This window comes from Phalangium opilio, unplaced genomic scaffold, assembly GCF_054372755.1.
Source record: "Phalangium opilio isolate 3A_F unplaced genomic scaffold, DU_Popi_V2 ptg000329l_1, whole genome shotgun sequence".
In the NCBI taxonomy this organism is placed as follows: Eukaryota; Metazoa; Arthropoda; class Arachnida; order Opiliones; family Phalangiidae; genus Phalangium; species Phalangium opilio.
This window is the reverse complement of record NW_028324226.1, coordinates 13780114-13800778: the sequence shown is the minus strand read 5'-3', so window position 1 is coordinate 13800778 and position 20665 is coordinate 13780114. Positions and strand designations below refer to the sequence as shown.

Below are 20665 nucleotides of genomic sequence, written 5' to 3'. Positions count from 1 at the left end.
TTAAGTATATTAGCAGTATTTTAGCAAACTCCCCCTCCCCTTTTTTATACCTAAAATAATTTAACATTAAAATCCATGCTTATTATTTTTCTGGCTATTATATATTCTCAATTTTACAGTCCTAGGATTAAATGTGTATAAATATTTTTTCATCATCGAATTACTCACTTGAGAGATTAACAAAATGATTAACGTTTATGTTGAACTTTTCACACTTTTTAAGTCCAACCTTCACGTATGACTGTCTTTGAACGTTTTTTTAATCCCTCTCATGTATTCATAGTGAAACTTACATTTTAGATTCAGTTAAAATTAATTAGAGTTATTCATAGCTTTTCCCTGTTAAGGTCTATTTTTTGCCAGTTAGGACGCAATCACTAATTATTCTCAAAAGCCTTTCTGGTGTCCAAAATAATTTTCCTTATAAAGTTATGAATGAAACCCTTTAAAAAATACGCAACTATTAGCTTTAAATGTGAAAAACAACATTTTTATTTACTGGAAAATAATTATAATGAATACCATAAATAAATAACAACCAGGGAAATATAATTCCAAATTGCATGCTAAAAATAAACGTAGCAATTATCAAACCAAATGTGTTTTTAAAATAAATCTTTAGCACATTCCAATAAAATATTAATCATGCGTGTTGTAACTTTGAAAAAAAGGTTTAACCAAAATATTCTTAAAGCAATTTATTGTTTTAATGATTTGAAAGTAATTATTGAACAGCCATAACCTTAAAAAATTACAATTTATATTTTATAAAATAAATAATACTATTATTTGACATCAATAAACTACTGTAACTCTCATTTGACTTTATTTATCAAAGGTAAAATAGTTACCATTATTTTCATAAATACTAGTAAATAATTTGTTGATCCTATTATTTCCTATATTCAATGATAAATCTAAGCACAGTTCCATTGCCAGACTCCCGTAGTACGCTGGCTAAAAATTTGTCATCTATCCCAATGGCTAAATCCGATTAAAATTATACTTAAGGACAGAGCGAAAAATAAAATATGCCAAACTACCACACTGTACGGAATAGAAAATCTTTTTAAGACGCGTTATATTTATCTTATATAATTATTATGATATTGCCAGCTTTTCCAAAATACTACAAAACTGTATTTCTTTTCCTCCGAAATATTGCCAAATTATTGCTAGTTGTCTTATTTAATGTAATTTTTAACAAAAAAAATAACTATTTTAGTTTCTTAAATTAGGTTAAAGTTAATCACAAAAGATGGTAATCTATATGTTTAATCTCGTGTAAAGGTTAAGAGAAATATCCGTTCTGAATAAGATCTTTTTGACACAATGACATTGGAAATGGGGTTCAAAATTAGCGTGAAAGCAACTGGTATATTCTGGTCTGGGTTCATCAGAAATAGTCGAACTAAAATCTTTGTCATGACATCACACCCTCGTATATATCTACGAATTTCATCAGCTCAAATTAAGACTAAAAATATTGATGTCACGTCCCCTTAGCTACTGACTCTCAGTCTATTGAATGACAAACTATGTCCTTTTCTGCAGCTAGCGGGAATGAGCACTGAAATAAATTAATCACCACCGCATGTACGCAAAATTAATAAAAATTAAGACCGAAGTGACAGATATTAATCAAAACGCGTCTTGGATTTAACCAAGACCTAAAAAGTATCGATAAGAACAAGGTAAATGACTTGACTGAATGCGCAGATATTGAAACTTTTTTTTTAATTAAAACTAACATGTTTAAGAAAGTAATGTTCCATCACCCTATTCCATTGAATAAACTTATTTTACTGGTAGTAAATTTTTTCCCTCTCAATAATTTGAAAAATTTACTTATCTCGGGTTTTCGAGCACAATTCCATTCCCCGAAAACATTTTATAACTACATTTATTATCACTTTTAAGAGTTTTCGTGTGAAAAATACCATATAACTACACGGTAACAATGACAAAACCATTTAGGGTAGTCTGCTTTAGCCTCTGCTGCGCCCGATACGAACAAGGAGGATGTATTATGTATAGTTGTATACATCCCCCTTGCTAGAAGTGCGCCTTGTGCCATTCTCATGCCTTGTCTTTCGCTGGCCCACTCAATTACGCGTTAAGCTGCTCGAGAATTTTGTGTGAATAGTATTTTTTAAGGTATTCGTCAGCAAATAGTAATTGTTTTTGAGAGCATTCCTCGCCTTGAAATAGGACAACTACGAAATAATTCGACCAAATTGAAGTTTAAATATTCGAACAAATCTTATTTTATAAATAACTTCTACCATTTCAATTTCTATAAAACTATTCTACCAAATGCTTACAGAGTGCTACCAGAAGTCTCTGGGGCTACTAGAAATACTACATTTACTATAGGAAGATTCACAGCGACAAGTTTAAAAATCCCATATTCCTTTAAAAACCGTTAATACCAGAGGTAAATGAACTTATATTTACTTCTGTTAATACGGAAGATATACAGACTAAGTAGCAGAGTCGAGCCACAGCGTCGTAGATCACGCAACTCGGTGAACGCAGGCTATATTGCATAATAACCAAGTCAGAATTTTCAGGCTACGACCGCGCTTAAGTTAACAATTACAACAAAGAAATTTAAGAAAATCAAAAATTACGAATATCATGCACGCCCCTACTGCTTGCGAACCATAGAAACGCCATGGCATAGAACCGTCACTGCTATAGACCCTTTCTACGTAAAAAAAGAGATGTCAATCCTCAGTATCAGGAAATACAGGGGGTTCACCCCTCGCCGTCTCTGCTCTATTTATGATTTTTCCATCGAGCGAGATGGAAGGCAAAGTTTTACCCCATGTCGAAGTGGTCTATTACATAATTCAGTTTAACCAAGAGTAAATATCATAACGTCGCTATTGAATGTGCTGCCATTGTTGAAATTTGCACTAAAAGAAAGGTTTCAATATGAAGCGTACAGGGCATGAACGGGGATATGTTAGCAACCTATTAACGACACAATGTCATACACGTACTCTCTTAAATGTGATAATAAATGTAGTTATAAAATGTTTTCGGGGAATGGAATTGTGCTCGAAAACCCGAGATAAGTAAATTATTCAAAATATTGAGAGGGAAAAAATTTACTACCAGTAAAATAAGTTTATTCAATGGAATAGGGTGATGGAACATTACTTTCTTAAACATGTAAGTTTTAATTAAAAAAAAAGTTTCAATATCTGCGCATTCAGTCAAGTGATTACCCTTGTTCTTATCGATACTTTTTAGGTCTTGGTTAAATCCAAGACGCGTTTTGATTAATTTAAAGAGATATCACCCTAAAATTCAGCATCTTTTCGATTGTTGGCATTTTGTTAAATGTTAGGCCCGTTTTCTAAATAATGTATATTCCGCCTTGAGTATACAGTTGGAAGCCCTATTCCTAGTTCTGGTCTATAAGATACATTTTAACTCATAACTAGCGATACCGATACAGGTATAAAAATTTGCATTGGATTAAATATGATACCCGCCATGACTGCTGTAAACCCAAGGTGGACTGCACTATAGAGAGAATTAAAAAAATTAATTTAAAAGAGAGTATAGACCACCGTATAGCGACAAGATTGTCGCTATACGGTGGTACTGTGAGGAGGAGGGGGGTCATTTCTTCCCCCTTTTCGTTCTTCTCTCTAGATGGTACAGTGCCCGAGGGGAAAATATGATGGGGGAATTGACGACGTCACGTATCACGTGATATTGTTGGCGGTAAGTTTGAATTTATATTTAGTGTATTGGTAGGACGTCACGTGACTGGTCGATGGTGAATGCACACAGTGTCCATAGTGGTATTATTTGGGTGTATCTTTAGGATATTGTGTATATTTAAGATATAATATACGGGTAATTCTATAGGTTCTGTAGGTCTTTTCTACACCCAACCTTCCCGTAATGATGTTCTTTGTACGATTTTAAGGTCTCTCCATGTATGCTTATATTATACTAAAGAACAAGTTTTAATTGAGATATGGTTTACATTGCAAAAGGTACAGTCGTCTCCAATGAAAACTTTCTCTCCCGCGACGACTTGTTCATTCATTAGTACCCCAAATATTAGGTCTTGTGAAAGAAATTAAAAAACCAAAGTTAACCGTCACTTTTTAACAATCCAAGTTGGTGATGATGGTTCTCATCAACTAAGATAAGAATATGGTTTTTTTTATTAAATGAAGAAGTTATATTTTGTTAGGAATATTATATATATATATATATATATGCATGTGAGTTCAAGTATGCGTGCAGGATAAAACTCACAGTTTAAGGATAATAAAGGGAAAAATTCATGCGTGCTTGTTCTTCAGGCACTGTATTATCAAAAATTGCCCAATGAACTAAGGTCAAAGTTCATTTGGCCATTTCATATAAATAGAGCGTAACAATGAGGTGTAGAGAACATTCACTATGCCGAGATTAAGTAATTTAGATCGAGAAAGGTTAATAGCTCTTCATGAAGCCGGTCGAAGTGTTGCGCAAATAGCCTTTCAACTTAATTGCTCAAAACCAACCGTAAGATATTGGATCGCAGCTCACGTAGATAATGGTCGCCTAACTGATTTGCCAAGACCTGGAGCACAACGAGTTACGACACCAGAAGAGGATGAAGTTATTGCAGCCATCGCTTTCAACAACCCGACAATCACGTGTCGTCCCATAAAATTCCTCATGGACTTAGAAGCTTCGGAACAAACTATTAGAAGAAGGATTCGTGCTTCCGGGCTTCGAAGCCGCATCGCAGCCAACAAGCCTTTCCTGAAGCCGGAGCAAGAAGCACAACGACTGGGCTTTGCCCGCGATTATTTGCATTGGGGAAATGAATGGAATCAGGTTATTATAAGCGACGAGTCAACATTTTGCTCCAGCCAAAATCACCAGTGTCGGGTATGGAGGGAGATAGGCTGCAGGTATGATCCTTCATTCATTAATTCTCGAAAGAATAGTGGTCGTTTTTCCGTTCCTGTTTGGGGTTACATTAGTCGAGAAGGGCTAGGTTGTTTGGTGCGCATCGATGGGCATTTGAACTCAGAAAAATATATAGACATAATTGAGCACAGCTTCGTTCCTCACGTCCTCGACAACTACTTTCCGGATGGAAAATTCACTTTTCAACAAGACAACTCGAGGATTCACACTTCGCGCGCAACGCTGCAATATTTTCGGGAGTATCGTCCAGAAAATGCTCTTCTTAGATGGCCAACATGTTCACCAGATCTGTCTCCAATTGAAAACGTTTGGGCGGAAATGAAGAAGAGCATGGGACGGATTGCTGTGGCGCCTCAAAACGCAGATGAGCTTTGGGCTATGGTGAAGGTTGCCTGGGAGGAAATCGGTGAAAGCCGAAACTACACGGCGGAGTTGTTCGCGTCGATGCCACGAAGGTTACAAAACGTCATCGATGTTAACGGAAAGATGACAAGATATTGATTAAATTTATAACTCTAAGAACCCTATTTAATTACACTTTAATGATTCATATTGAAATAAATAAACTGCTTGCCCACGTAAAAACCTTTGAATAAATTTAGTTGCAATAGCTATAACGTGTTTGGAACTGATTTTTAACAAGCTTGCCACGCATTTTCCCATTTATTATTCTAAACTGCGAGTTATATCCTGCACGCAGATTTGACCTCATATTCATATATATAATATTCCTTACAAAATATAACTTCTTCATTTAATAAAAAACCATTTTTCATCCTAGTTGATGAGAACAATACTCACCTACTTAGATTGTTAAAAGTGACGATAAACTTTTGGTTTTTTAATTTCTTTCACAAGACCTAATATTTGGGGTACTAATGAATGAACAAGACGTCGCGGGAGAGAAAGTTTTCATTGGAGACGACTGTACAGTTAATGTACCAAAAAAAGATAACGAAAGCCTAAATACGTTTCTAAAGTTTAAACAAAAGATTATTCAAACTTACCCTTGACAAAACATACGGCACAAAAGTAGGCTTAAAAGTTGGGTGAACCACGCGGCCACATGATTCAGGGCCAATCTTGTCTCGCGCAAATTTTTCTGCGGTATTTTGTTTTTCTGACTTGGATCCGGGGAAAATAATATCTGAACTGAACTGATTGGCCATCGCCATTCGCCACACCAGCCGCAGTGTTTTCAAAATGGCCGCTACAACGGGGTACGATGTTGTGTTTATCGATATAGCGCAACTGAAGACAAGTTGGGAAAGCCAAAATATTACCTCTCCGAGTGGAGATGACTATCACTACCCCTTAAACAACCTAAATATATGCATCTATCGCTTTTTTTAATTCTTTGCAAGTGCAGGAATTGAATTTTAAAATAGTCTATTGTTCAAGCCTTTTCAATATCTCTCAATTGCTGTGGAAACTCTACTCTCTCGCTATACCTCAACCGCATTCTTAGTCTACCAGTATGATTTGTAACATTTGTCCATATCAAAGCTGAATCATACCTCGCCACACAAAAAGCAAATGTGCCCAAATCATGGAAGCCACAACCCAATCACACATAAGCTAGGCTCCCACTTAACCAAAATAATTATTAAACAGTTAAATACTCACACAGGTTGGCAAAATCAATCTCCATCAGTAATACGTAAGGCTTAGTTATATTATTTGCCGAACAAAATTAATAGAGCAAATTTAAAACTTAACTGCTTCCTTCGAAATTCTATCAAAGAATGAATCAACTGTTTAAAAAAAGGTTTTTTTCGCTAATAGGGCGCTATCATACCAACAGCAATTCCGTCATATTTAAAAAATATACATTGCCAACACTTTTTTCAAATAAAGAATGATAAAAGTGCGTAAAAAAGGTCTTTCACAAATAGGCCTAGGGGGCGTATAAACTAAACAGCAACAACGCTCTACAGCTACACTAATCTTACACAAACAAGGAGTACTATAAACCCACTACTGGAAGCGGTATTTTTATTCAAACGTAAAACAATTTCGCTTAAGCTTAACATCTCTAGACATCGGTAAAAATGTCTCTATCACTCCTAGGTAACTGTATGCACAGGATTTTACGACATTATAACTCAAATTCATCTGATTATGCTTTAACAAGGTTAAATCTAACTGGGAGTAAGATGAAAGGAGTAGAAGCTTATCTGTTTAAGGAAATATGAAATTTTATCTTAACAGTTCGTTAAATCATAAGTTTATAACGAAAAAGCGCGGAAGGGGAAAACGAGCAGACAACAGCGATTTTTGGGGGTAGAAGGTTAGGAGCGCCATCTGTCGTCCGTGCCAAAGTTGAACTTCCACTCGAAACGCAATGAGAAAGTGGATAAAATAATGCCATCAGCTATTTAACTGCGTCGATATATTTAACGACTTGACCCATGACATGCCCATAACACTGGCTTCTATGAATCCTATTTATTCTTGGATGCTAGGAAACTTGGTAGACGTAACAGTCTGTACCAAGTACCCAATAATCCTTCAATAAACGCCTGGCAACATTGTGGTACGCATGGTACAACTAAAAAATAGGATGTGTATCTCTTTTTCCAGTCACTCCAAGTCGTTAAGCCCTCATTACAGAGGATTTGAAACACTATCGTAATTCCAAGTGTCTCGAATCTCTACGTTCCTGTCCATTATGAACAGTGCTGAGAGAATGATACATCAGAAAGAGCCATTCAAATCGAATTGCCGAAAATATTATCCATATTTTCATTTCATATAACAGAGAAAACAAATTATTATGGTTCTGAGAGGAGCTTCCCATTTTGGTTGTTGATCTCAAAAATATATCGCAATGCACGGGCCTCGATAGATATAGGAGGCAATGAAGGAAATATATTACAACGCACGGGCCTCGATAGATATAGGAGGCAATGAAGGAAATATATTACAACGCACGGGTCTTGTTGGATATAGGAGGCAATGAAGGAAATATAACGCAATGCACGGGCCTAAATAGATATAAGAGGCAATGTAAGAAATATAACGCAATGCACGGGCCTTGATAGATATAGGAGGCAATGATTTAACGACTTCGGTACTTGGGTTTATCTTTAATATTTAAATAAATATAATTATTTTTAATTATTTTAATCGCCAGTAAATAACTTCAAAAATAGTTAAATCGTTTAAAATAAAGTTGTTCATAATATCTTTCGAAACTTTGCTAATATTGACGTTTAAAGTGAAGGGTACCCTTCATGCCCGCTCTTTTCAAATTTTGGGGTATATATACATTTCGATTCCATTATAATAATAGATAAAAACGCATTCGCGTGAACCTTTGGTGGAAGCCCTGCCATTGGGAGGCTAGACGTTTCTCGTAACCCTAGCCGATCGCCGCGTATATCTTAAAACCAAATAATAGATAAAAACGCATTTGCGTGAACCGATGGTGGAAGCCCTGCCATTGGGAGGCTAGACGTTTCTCGTAACCCTAGCCGATCGCCGCGTATATCTTGAAACCAAACGATGACGGAGGAAAAGAAGCCAGAATGTACTGACTGGCGTCCATGTGGAATGGACAAAAGACCTGAAGATGGTGGAGCATTGAAGCTGGTGTCAATGTGCAATTGACGAAGAACAGAAGATGGTGGTGCATAGAAGCTGGTGTCAATGTGGAATTGACGAAGAACAGAAGATGGTAGTGCATAGAAGCTGGTGTCAAGGTGAAATTGACGAAGAACAGAAGATGGTTGTGCTTGGAAGCTAGCAAGTACACACTTGGACGAACGAAAACCAAAGCTGGTGGTGTTGGAACTCAAGTAGAATAGCCAGAGGAGACAAACCCAAATTTCCGTGAACTGTCAATGCAGTCCGGAAATTGGGAACACGTTTGCTCCGATACGCAAACTGCGAACGCGGTCACGTGGGGCGTGACAGACAGACAGACAGACACACACACACACACACACGTCCAGTGTAATACCTCTCACGTGACATACGTCACTCGGAGAGGTAAAAAAAGAATTTTAAATGTTGACAAGTTTTATGGTAACACAGTTTAGAATTTATAAATACGCGGATTACAAATAAGAAGACCGAAAACGATGTCTAATAGAAGGAGAACAGGTTTACAAGTGTAAGGACGTCATATTTTACGGCATACAAAGTAGAGACTACAAAGGCTTAACATTCATAGAGATAGCTTTGCGTAAAAACTACAGATCTTCAAGGGGCTCAGCCTCATCAAATAATCTGTCAATGAAGATTAAGCTGGAAATGAAAACACCGTTTGGTAGTTTTACTTCTTATAAATAAATAATGATGGTGTAGAGCCTCTTGAGGGCGTTAGCGCGACTTCTTTGAAGCAACAATGGGGTAAAATCAAAGTGAACAGTGTAACAATTCATGAATCCATACCATTTCAAGAGTTTTGCCATTTTAAAGAAGTGATGTCTGTGCATAAGGAACCAACAGTTGATCAACAACATACAGTAAGAAAAAAACCTTTAGCGCTGAATGTTCTGCTCTGGCTCTTCATAAAAAGGCTGGATGCGGTGAAACTCCTTCAGCTACCTCAGCACGCATTCTCCATGGAATCAACACGAAATCCTCCAGATTCTTGAATGCACTACCTTCAAAACTCCCAAGTGAATGTACAGTAATGCTAAACCAAAATTGCTCTCCTAAGCTTGATAATAAAACCAAAGTCCTCCAAATCTAAAGCACCCCTCGTAAACATATTAACATTTTTCTTGTTATGTAGAAATTTAGGATTGCACTATATCTATTCACATAAAATAACGGTCTTACCCGACTAATTAGACCATGGGGAGTTCAAATAAAATAGTTAAAAAAAATTTGGCCCGCCGCAAGTATTTTTAATTTTTTTTTTTAAAATTTCAAAATTGCATGTATACCGTATTCCGCACTCAGTCTTGTAAAAAACGTAGGGGTGGAGACTGCATCTTCGTAACGGGCTCGCGACAGAGATATCTCACCAAAAACATCTCTGTAAAAATATGCCAAGTTGTTTGGCCGTAAAAAGAAGTGAGATCTAAAATACGGCCAAGTTATTATCTCCAGGTGAACCAACATTTTATTCGACTTAAAACTTCTCAAGAATGTTTTTCTGACTTGGCCATTAGCATTTCAAAGATTCGTTTAATTCCAGATATGGATCGAAATTAAAATATTAAATCAAATTGGTTAAATATTCTTGATAAGCCTTTGTGGTTAAACTTGTAATTTCCGTTATTAACCTTCACGGGTGCAAAGAAGTAGGATGCAAGTGACAAAAGAACTTGCCAAGAGTCTATGCTCTGAAAGAATTAAGCAAGGGAATGAAGAAAAATATCATAAGAAGATGATCGAGAGATGGGAAAGATTCTCCTGGTCAATGTGCAACGCAATATATACATGCACTACATTGTTATGGAAATAAGGTGTCCCATGAAAGGAGACGCCCTTTCAATCGCTGAGTTAAACAAAAAGTGGAGGGAGAAAATTATGTTTTGAAGAAAAAACATAAATATTACGGACAGATTCAGCCAGGGATGGCAGTTTTAAATTTTGAACAATGTCACTTGGCCACTTTTAGAAAAAAAGCGCTGACATACTAGTCACTGTAGTGAAAAGGACAAAGATTTTGTTTTGAAATTAGTTAAAACAATTTTATTTTATTTTATTGATACCGAAATTAGTGGGAAAAAATTGTAAAACTGTTCACAATTAAAATAATTTTTTAAAAGCCAAATGTCCATTTTATTAAAATCTAACTTCATCAAATATTTTTGATGACAAGTTTACAATGCCAGCTGCGATTAAAAACATAGGGTTAATGAAAGACGTCATCTCCCAATCCAGTTTTTCATTAAAGATTGAAAAAAGTTTTAATCTTTGTATTGCTCTCTCTACGTATACTCTTGCTTTTGCTATTTTCAAGTTTTCGAGTGATTTTGTTTCCGTAAACTGTTTAGATTTTTTCAGAAATGTTGGGATAAAAATTTGGATTCCTTTTTGTAAACATTCGGTATCTATTCTGAATCCCTTATCTACCATGCATGCGTCAACATATGGTGTTAACTTGTCCAATACTTTACTGTGCAAAGTGACTAATTTGTCAGATGCTCTTCCTCCATAAGTACTACTCAAAAATGTAATCAAACCAGCAGGAGAAACGCCGACCAAAACTTTAGCAGTGTGATTACCTTTGTTATAAGAATTAGACAAGATTCTACATTCAGGTTTCTCTATTGAAATTTCGGTACATTCCAATACCACCACAGTTTTTTCAAAGTCTTTAATACATTGGGGCATGCTATTAATAATTTCTTTCTTTGAGGGCCAATTGATTGCACATTTAAAAACATCCGCCACAATAAACACTGTTTGTTTAAAGTATCTGCGGCTAATGGTATCAGACATATTAAACATAGTAGAAAGAACCCCGTACGTCAAGTTCAGTTTTATTTTCATTAAAACTAGAAGAGAAAGTCTGTCCATTGGGATTTGAGCTTTGAAATTTATTAACATTGTCATAGATTCCACAACGGGGTAAAATAATTTGAAAGTGGAGATACCAGTCATACGGCTTAAATCCTTCTCAGTTTTAACTGAATTCATAAAAGTAGATGTTTCCTTGCACTGAAACATCTCTTCTTTCTTGATGTAAGGGCTCACAGACCTTAGTTTCGGGAGCATTCAAACCAAATTCAATATTTGCATGTTTGACAGTGGATTCTGGGGCACCTTCTAGTTCTCTTTCTGAACTCGACTCCCTATAAGTTGAAGGTTCTGCATCATTTTTAAATTGTATTTGTCGATTATCAGCCCTTATCTTTCTTCCATTAACTTTCTTTCTGGTATCTTCGGAAATAATTTCGTCATCGGTCAAAATAGGCAAACATTGTGAAGGGTAAGTTCCAAGCTTTAGTTTCCTTTTCCCTGTTCGCAAATCTCAAGTAACAAGTACATTAAATCCTGGTCTTAAATTCTTATTACTTAAAAAACCAAATTACCTGGAAAAAAGTAATCAGTCTTCTTGAAATGAAAACTGCACACAACCATGTGATTTGAAATATCTTTTTCAATTTTTAGGACGCGTTGCCATTCTTTACGCCACTTGATTTCTTTTGGGAAATTATGCATACTTAGGCAAAATTAGCCCATACTTAACCCTGGGATATTTAGTTTTAACCTAGAATTACGTTGTGGGACACAACAATACTTTTTCCTAGGCGCCATGTTACGATCCTCCTCCTATGATAACTTAAGCCTCGCCACTCGCCCAGGAGCCTGAGGAAAACTTACTCCGTTAGAACAGTTACCAAAATTACCACTAGGTGGCGCGTCACTTTTTCGCGATAGCCAATAGGATCTCATTGGCGATAGCCAATAGCTAAAGGTCATTTTAAGCCTAGTTTTCAAACTTGAAGTCTCTTCAACTGTCCAACTGAAAGTAATTTCTTAAATATAATAATTAAATATGTCATAATTTGCTATTTTTTTTAAGCTTTGGCGTAAAATTAGAATTTGCAACACTTAATTTTGTTGCCAAGTTTAAAAATATATGGAAAATAATGATATTTTTATGTTGTTTAAAAAAAATAATTTATCGTTTATTCTATGAGAGCGGTAGCTCTCTTAGATAAGACTTCATACCGACTTTAATGTATAAGGATGGTTTTTTGATTGGTTATAACTTTTTTTGTATCGTATTAACTGCTTTGAAAAAATTCCACAGAACTACAATTCGGGCTCTAAATATGTGGTTAAAATTTCAAAGAGATCCATTTAATAGTTTATTTTATAAAAAATAAAGTTGCTAAGGGTGGTTTTCATTTCCATAAAAATAATCATAGATTTTGACGAAAACCTCGAAATTTTCCCATAGAAATAACATGGGAAAATATTTTACAGATAACCATCTTGTTGTAGCCGTCATGATATAACTATACGTTTGTTTGATTTGAAAACGATTTTAAACGAAAGCCTCATATTTAGTATTTGTGCTTTCCAGCTTTCATTGATTAATTTTAAGTTTAAGTAGTTTAATTTAAATTTTCAAAATTACCCCAATCTGCGTTATTTAAGCATGGATAATAGTCAGTTTATGATGTTAGCACGGTTAAGGCTATTTGGTCCAATTTTCGTAGTGGTAAAAAAACAAGAGAACCTAAGCTTGTGTTAGCTAAGAAGTTAAGTTGGAAAAGGACCCCACACATGTATATTAAGTTAACAAGATAACCTACGACTGGTAATTAAGCTAGATTACCTACGACTGGAAATTAAGCTAGATTACCGACGACTGGAAATTAAGCTAGATTACCGACGACTGGAAATTAAGCTAGATTACCGACGACTGGAAATTAAGCTAGATTACCGACGACTGGAAATTAAGCTAGATTACCGACGACTGGAAATTAAGCTAGATTACCGACGACTGGAAATTAAGCTAGATTACCGACGACTGGAAATTAAGCTAGATTACCGACGACTGGAAATTAAGCTAGATTACCGACGACTGGTAATTAAGCTAGATTACCGACGACTGGAAATTAAGCTAGATTACCGACGACTGGTAATTAAGCTAGATTACCGACGACTGGTAATTAAGCTAGATTACCGACGACTGGTAATTAAGCTAGATTACCGACGACTGGTAATTAAGCTAGATTACCGACGACTGGTAATTAAGCTAGATTACCGACGACTGGTAATTAAGCTAGATTACCGACGACTGGTAATTAAGCTAGATTACCGACGACTGGTAATTAAGCTAGATTACCGACGACTGGTAATTAAGCTAGATTACCGACGACTGGTAATTAAGCTAGATTACCTACGACTGGTAATTAAGCTAGATTACCTACGACTGGTAATTAAGCTAGATTACCGATGACTGGTAATTAAGCTAGATTACCGATGACTGGTAATTAAGCTAGATTACCGATGGCAGGTAATTAAGCTAGATTACCGACGACTGGTAATTAAGCTAGATTACCGACGGCAGGTAATTAAGCTAGATTACCGATGGCAGGTAATTAAGCTAGATTACCGATGGCAGGTAATTAAGCTAGATTACCGACGGCAGGTAATTAAGCTAGATTACCGACGACTGGTAATTAAGCTAGATTACCGACGACTGGTAATTAAGCAAGATTACCGATGACTGGTAATTAAGCTAGATTACCGATGACTGGTAATTAAGCTAGATTACCGATGGCAGGTAATTAAGCTAGATTACCGACGACTGGTAATTAAGCTAGATTACCGACGGCAGGTAATTAAGCTAGATTACCGATGGCAGGTAATTAAGCTAGATTACCGATGGCAGGTAATTAAGCTAGATTACCGATGGCAGGTAATTAAGCTAGATTACCGATGGCAGGTAATTAAGCTAGATTACCGACGGCAGGTAATTAAGCTAGATTACCGACGACTGGTAATTAAGCAAGATTACCGATGGCAGGTAATTAAGCTAGATTACCGACGACTGGTAATTAAGCTAGATTACCGACGACTGGTAATTAAGCTAGATTACCGACGACTGGTAATTAAGCTAGATTACCGACGACTGGTAATTAAGCTAGATCAGCGACGACTGGTAATTAAGCTAGATCAGCGACGACTGGTAATTAAGCTAGATTACCGACGACTGGTAATTAAGCTAGATTACCGACGACTGGTAATTAAGCTAGATTACCGACGGCAGGTAATTAAGCTAGATTACCGACGGCAGGTAATTAAGCTAGATTACCGACGGCAGGTAATTAAGCTAGATTACCGACGGCAGGTAATTAAGCTAGATTACCGACGGCAGGTAATTAAGCTAGATTACCGACGACTGGTAATTAAGCTAGATTACCGACGACTGGTAATTAAGCTAGATTACCGACGACTGGTAATTAAGCTAGATTACCGACGACTGGTAATTAAGCTAGATTACCGACGGCAGGTAATTAAGCTAGATTACCGACGACTGGTAATTAAGCTAGATTACCGACGACTGGTAATTAAGCTAGATTACCGACGGCAGGTAATTAAGCTAGATTACCGACGGCAGGTAATTAAGCTAGATTACCGACGACTGGTAATTAAGCTAGATTACCGACGACTGGTAATTAAGCTAGATTACCGACGACTGGTAATTAAGCTAGATTACCGACGACTGGTAATTAAGCTAGATTACCGACGACTGGTAATTAAGCTAGATTACCGACGACTGGTAATTAAGCTAGATTACCGACGACTGGTAATTAAGCTAGATTACCGACGACTGGTAATTAAGCTAGATTACCGACGACTGGTAATTAAGCTAGATTACCGACGACTGGTAATTAAGCTAGATTACCGACGACTGGTAATTAAGCTAGATTACCGACGACTGTTAATTAAGCTAGATTACCGACGACTGGTAATTAAGCTAGATTACCGACGACTGGTAATTAAGCTAGATTACCGACGACTGGTAATTAAGCTAGATTACAGATGACTGGTAATTGAACTTGATAAGTATATGACATGTGTTGGTGCTCAGGTGTACGGAATCTTTTTATGGTATAACTATGTACATCTTCCTCTGTATTTGCATGTGAAAATGACGTGAAAGCAATTTGAGTTTGATCGGACGTTCATTGTCAAGTCAAGCAGTCAGGAATGACAGTTTTATAATAGATGGTTGGCTAGTTCAAACGCGTTTACTAATGTATGCACAATACTTTTACTCTCCTAAGGTTTCTGAATTTGAATTAATATTAAGACTGAAGTAACAGATATTAATAAAAACTGTCATTGTAGACAAAGACGGGAAAGTGTAAAAGATAAGTGTAGAAAATGAATTGCCAGAAGTAACAGATATTAAAATTTTTACTTTTGAAGACATGATCATAAAACATCGATTATTTTAAAAAATTCTTATCTTAGTTTTTTTCACAAAAATTAGTCAAAACATTTTGTCACGAAACATGTGCATCATTTCAAAACCAGTACGCGTGTACATTTTTTTTATACCAAAAATTTACAATGAGTTTTGAGTATTCGGTCCTATAAGGAGAATAAAATAGTCAGAAAATGGTTGAAAAAAAACTGTGTGAAAATCGTAGTCGTTATTTTGAAAGTTTTAAAAGTATCAAAATTAACGTGATGTATAGTTCCCAAAATATCTTTTGAACATTAATAACTACATCACAGTCAAACGGCCTTTGTAATTTTCTGCTTGGCAATATTTCCAATTATAAAATATAAAAATTGGAGTATTTGAACTAAAACCTAGTATCAAAAAACTTGAAGATACCATTTTTTTCTGGAACTATTATATAGAGCAAAATCCTTGTGTAAATATGTAGAAAAATATATTGAGTTTAATGAAAATTTGGTGAAAAAAACTAAGATAAGAATTTTTTAAAATAATCGATGTTTTATGATCATGTCTTCAAAAGTAAAAATTTTAATATCTGTTACTTCTGGCAATTCATTTTCTACACTTATCTTTTACACTTTCCCGTCTTTGTCTACAATGACAGTTTTTATTAATTGATTTAGGCTTAGAAAAATGGAAAACGTTGTTAACCATTTTAACAAGGGATGCCTTGTTAGTTTTTATGGTGGAGGACGTGGAGGAAGAGGGGGACGTGGAGGAGGACGGGGTGGTGGAGGAGGACGTGGAGGAAGGGGAGGAGGTGGGCGTAGAGGCGGAAGTACTGGTGGAAAAAAAGGAAAAAGAACATGCTATATCTGCAGAAAACCGGGGCATATTGCCAAAAATTGCCGAAATAAGGAAGGTAGGACAAGAGAATAATTTTATAACTTTACCTGGGTCTTTTAATGAACAAAAACATCCTTATAAGTTATAATTTAAAACTATTTATAGAAAACGTTGCCATAAATTTTCAAATTCAAACTGCCTGAATGTATTTTACTATTTTTCGACATTTTGGTGTATTATTTCCTTGCGTTTCTAGGCACTGAACTTATCTTTTACTATTTCGCGTCTTTCCCTACAATTACAATTGCTATTTTTATTGGTTTAAAGTGTTAGAGTCACCAAAAATCGCTATTTTTAAAACTAAAAGGTTTTATTCCCATCTGAAAGATCAAATCTTTCTGATTCAGAATATCTATTTATATAATGCATTATAATTTTTCAAATATTATTAAAACCCGGGCTTTCGGAACCTATTCGCAGAATTTTTTAAAACTATTTTGACAGTTAAATTTCGCGGTACTTTATATACCCCTGGTGACGTCACGATTCAAGCGCGTGTGAACCGCGGAGTTGAACCGCGACTCCGCGAGGCGGGGTTATATCCAGAATTTGACGCGCGCGCGATGTTTAAAAATTAGGCTTAGCTCTCGTAATGAAATCTGTCTCGCGCTGGTCAACCTCTTATGACGTCACCAGGGGTATATTTATAATTTATTCAGGCTTAATGAAGTATGTGTAATATCAATATTCTTTTTCGTATTACAAAATGAATAAATTTCTATAAGACTTTTTACTTTGGATCTACTGTTATTATAACCCAATTGATGTTTTAAAACGAAAATTAGCCACTTTTCAAAAAACATGGCACTAACACTTTAAGCAAGGATAAAGAATGCGCGTGAGGAAATCTGTTTTCACGCTATAGGATAGGCAACTCCCTATCTCGAACGACAGCTTATTCTGTATATACTCTGTTACAACATCGGTTGTCAGCACGCGCAAACCTAGATGTCTATGCAACCTAGCTTTGTACGTGCTGTCAAGAGACCAAAAACTTCAGGATCTTCAGGATTTGAAATATCCGCGAGTTTTTTAGCCCAGTGCACGGACCTCTAGGCCTTAGTTTCAAATACAGCCTGTATAACACGTATTTAAAACTAAGGCCTAGATGTCCGTGCACTCGAGCAAATAAAACTCGCGGATATTTAAAATCATGAAAATCCTTTTCTATATCTCTTGTCATAGCTTGATTACATAGAGACCTAGCGCAGAGAAATTTCTCCGCTGGCATTCTTTATCCATGGTAAACTTTTTAGACCTGTGTGATTTCGGTGATCTCTGACTTTTACCAGACTTAATTTTAATGCTTAAGATTTACTAACTTTTCTAAGACTTTGTTTAATTCTTAAAATTTCCTGACTTAGTTTAAATCATTATATTTCCCCCAGTTTTTCGCAATTTTAGTAAAGTTTTCAGCAATGTTATATACTGGGGTTTAGGAAAGTAATCTAGGGTCATGTTAATTAAGTTATATTTTTTAAAAAGTAGACGAAAAAAAGCCTGAGGGCGACGGAAAAAAATTGAGGGAAAAATGGAGGAAAAAATGGACGAAACCTCCGTCCAGGAGCAACCCTCCACCGAGCCGTCTAGGAGAGCGTAAAATAATAAAAAATATTTTAATGTAAGTCAAGTTAAATTTATTAACTTGAATACAATTTCAGTTTTATTTCAAGAAAAATGATGTTGAGATTATGTTTTTCGTAGGTTCAAAAATAAACTGGTTTCCTGTTTTGTTTTTTTTTTTAATTCTTTTTTTTTCATGTTTTTTTAATTTGTTTTTTTCCGTTTTTTAAACATCTTTAAAAATAAAAGAAATTAGAAAACAGTACTTGAATTTTATTGAATTTGAAACTCTAAAATCCGCTTTCATATTTACCTCCGCTAATTTCAGTAACTTTAGGTAGAATTCATAAACATTTCAGAAACTTTGACTTCTTTGAGAAGGCTTACTTGCAAAACCACTAAATTTTTTTTAATTTGTTTTTTTTTTCGTTTTTAAAACATCTTTAAAAATAAAAGTAATTAGAAAACATTACTTGAATTTTATTGAATTTGAAACTCTAAAATCCGCTTTCATATTTACCTCCGCTAATTTCAGTAACTTTAGGTAGAATTCATAAACATTTCAGAAACTTTGACTTCTTTGAGAAGGCTTACTTGCAAAACCACTGAACAGTATTTTACATATTTAACATAATATCATGTAATTAAACATCGTGTTATAATCGACTTTAAAGAACTCGGCCTCAAAATTGCGGGAGCTACGTTGGTATGTCAAAACTAAGAAAACATGTTAGAGATTGAATGAACAGCAATGGCTTTACCTTTAATGTAGAATTGGAATTTAAATAAGGCGAATGTTAAATGTTATTAAATGAAAGAATTTGTACTGTTCGGTTTGTCATAATTTCCATTGAAAAGTTATGTCCAACGTTTAGTCAGCGGAGCGGAGCTGGAGGTTTAAACATTAAGGTGTAAAATTTACCTCTACAATGTGTCCCAGCTGTCACAAATAACACTGTAGTAATTGATTGATCTACGAGTAAGATAAATAATTAATTTGTTTATAATTTATTTGAACCTACCGACAGTAATCGTAATGTCTGGTTTTTGAAATTACCAAAGTTGATGTTGCCGAAATCCCAATGCCTATACATTATTGCCTAATCATAACGCTATTTTGACCGAGGCTTAGCGAAATTGCTTAATAATAATAATACTCTGGTGATTTTAAAGTTTAAAAATAATTATAGTAAATTCCAATGATGTTTTTGTTACGAAAACAATAAAAATCAGACCTAATTAGACTCCATTTTAATTCCAATTAAAAAAACTTTGGTTTTAAGCAGTTAAAGGCGCGGGTGATCTAACGCCATGTTTTTCTTGCTTAAGTCCCCCTAACGGTGTGAATCACGACAAAAACGCCGTAAGTCCTGGTAAGTCCAACATAAAAAATTACGAGTAAATTGCGTGTCTCTATCAGTGATAAAACGCCGTAATTCCAATACCCAAAACAACGTAAGTCAAAGTATGTGTTAAAAATGATTAAAACCAATACTTAAACTTAATTGATGTTTATGAAACTTGAAAAGTAGGTACATTGAAGTGTTATCTTTCATTTAAGATGGTTCCCAAACGTAACGAGTGAATGTTCTTTTTAATAAAATTCCCATGTTATGTCTATGGAAAAATATAGTATCTTTCGCCAAATGTCGGATTAATTTTATGGATTCTAAAACCACCCTTAGCAACTTCATTCTTTATAGAATTAACTATTAGATGGATCTCTTTGAAATTTTAAAAAAAAAATTAGGGCCCAAATTTTAGTTCACTTGCAAAATTTCAAAGCAGCAAACACAATACGAAAAATGTGGGTCCTACTAGTTTGCACACCTGGCGCCTGCAAACTGATTATGCAAATTTGCACACTTTTCAAAAATTCACCTAGTTTGCACACCTGGCACCAGCAAACTGATTTTGCAAACCTTGCACAACTTTCAAAACTCCTACTAGTTTGCACACCTGGCGCCTGCAAACTGATTACGCAAACCTTGCACACCTTTCAACAACACCCCACCCCACCCCATACTACTTTGCACAAGTTTATAAGCAAACCTATTAAGCAAACCTTGCACACCATCCTCCTTCTCCCTACTAGTTTGCACACCTGCCGTATGCAAACTAATTACGCAAACCTTGCACACCTTTAAAGAACAAACACCCCCCTTACCGCATACTACTTTGCGCAACTTATAAGCAAACCTTGCACACCATCCTCATTCTCACTACTTGTTTGCACACCTGTCACATTGCAAACCTTGCACACTGTTCAAGAACACGCCACCCTACCCCATATTGCTTTGCATAACTTTATATGCAAAACTTGCGCACGTTTCGAGAAGTCGTAACCCTACCCTACCCCATACTACTTTTCACAACTATATATGCCAACCTTGCACACCTTAA

The 20665-nt window shown here is 35.6% G+C and overlaps 1 protein-coding gene and 1 long non-coding RNA gene across 3 annotated transcripts; both read right to left on the bottom strand.

Moving 5' to 3' along the window:
* Window positions 1-10698: 10698 nt before the first annotated feature.
* LOC149611113 (uncharacterized) lies at window positions 10699-11358 on the bottom strand. Its single transcript, XM_089858836.1, has one exon. The coding sequence runs from the start codon at window positions 11356-11358 to the stop codon at window positions 10699-10701; it is 660 nt and encodes a 219-aa protein (XP_089714962.1).
* A 7008-nt stretch (window positions 11359-18366) lies between these two features.
* On the bottom strand, window positions 18367-19611 carry LOC149611112 (uncharacterized). Of its 2 annotated transcripts, XR_016376767.1 has the most exons (6): window positions 19498-19611; window positions 19320-19420; window positions 19185-19235; window positions 18783-18979; window positions 18576-18703; window positions 18367-18496 (listed from the first exon to the last, which is right to left on the bottom strand). It is a non-coding gene; the product is annotated as an uncharacterized LOC149611112 (long non-coding RNA). The 2 variants fall into 2 exon arrangements; XR_016376768.1 differs by having other exon boundaries at window positions 18783-18960; window positions 19024-19235; window positions 19320-19585.
* Window positions 19612-20665: the final 1054 nt, after the last annotated feature.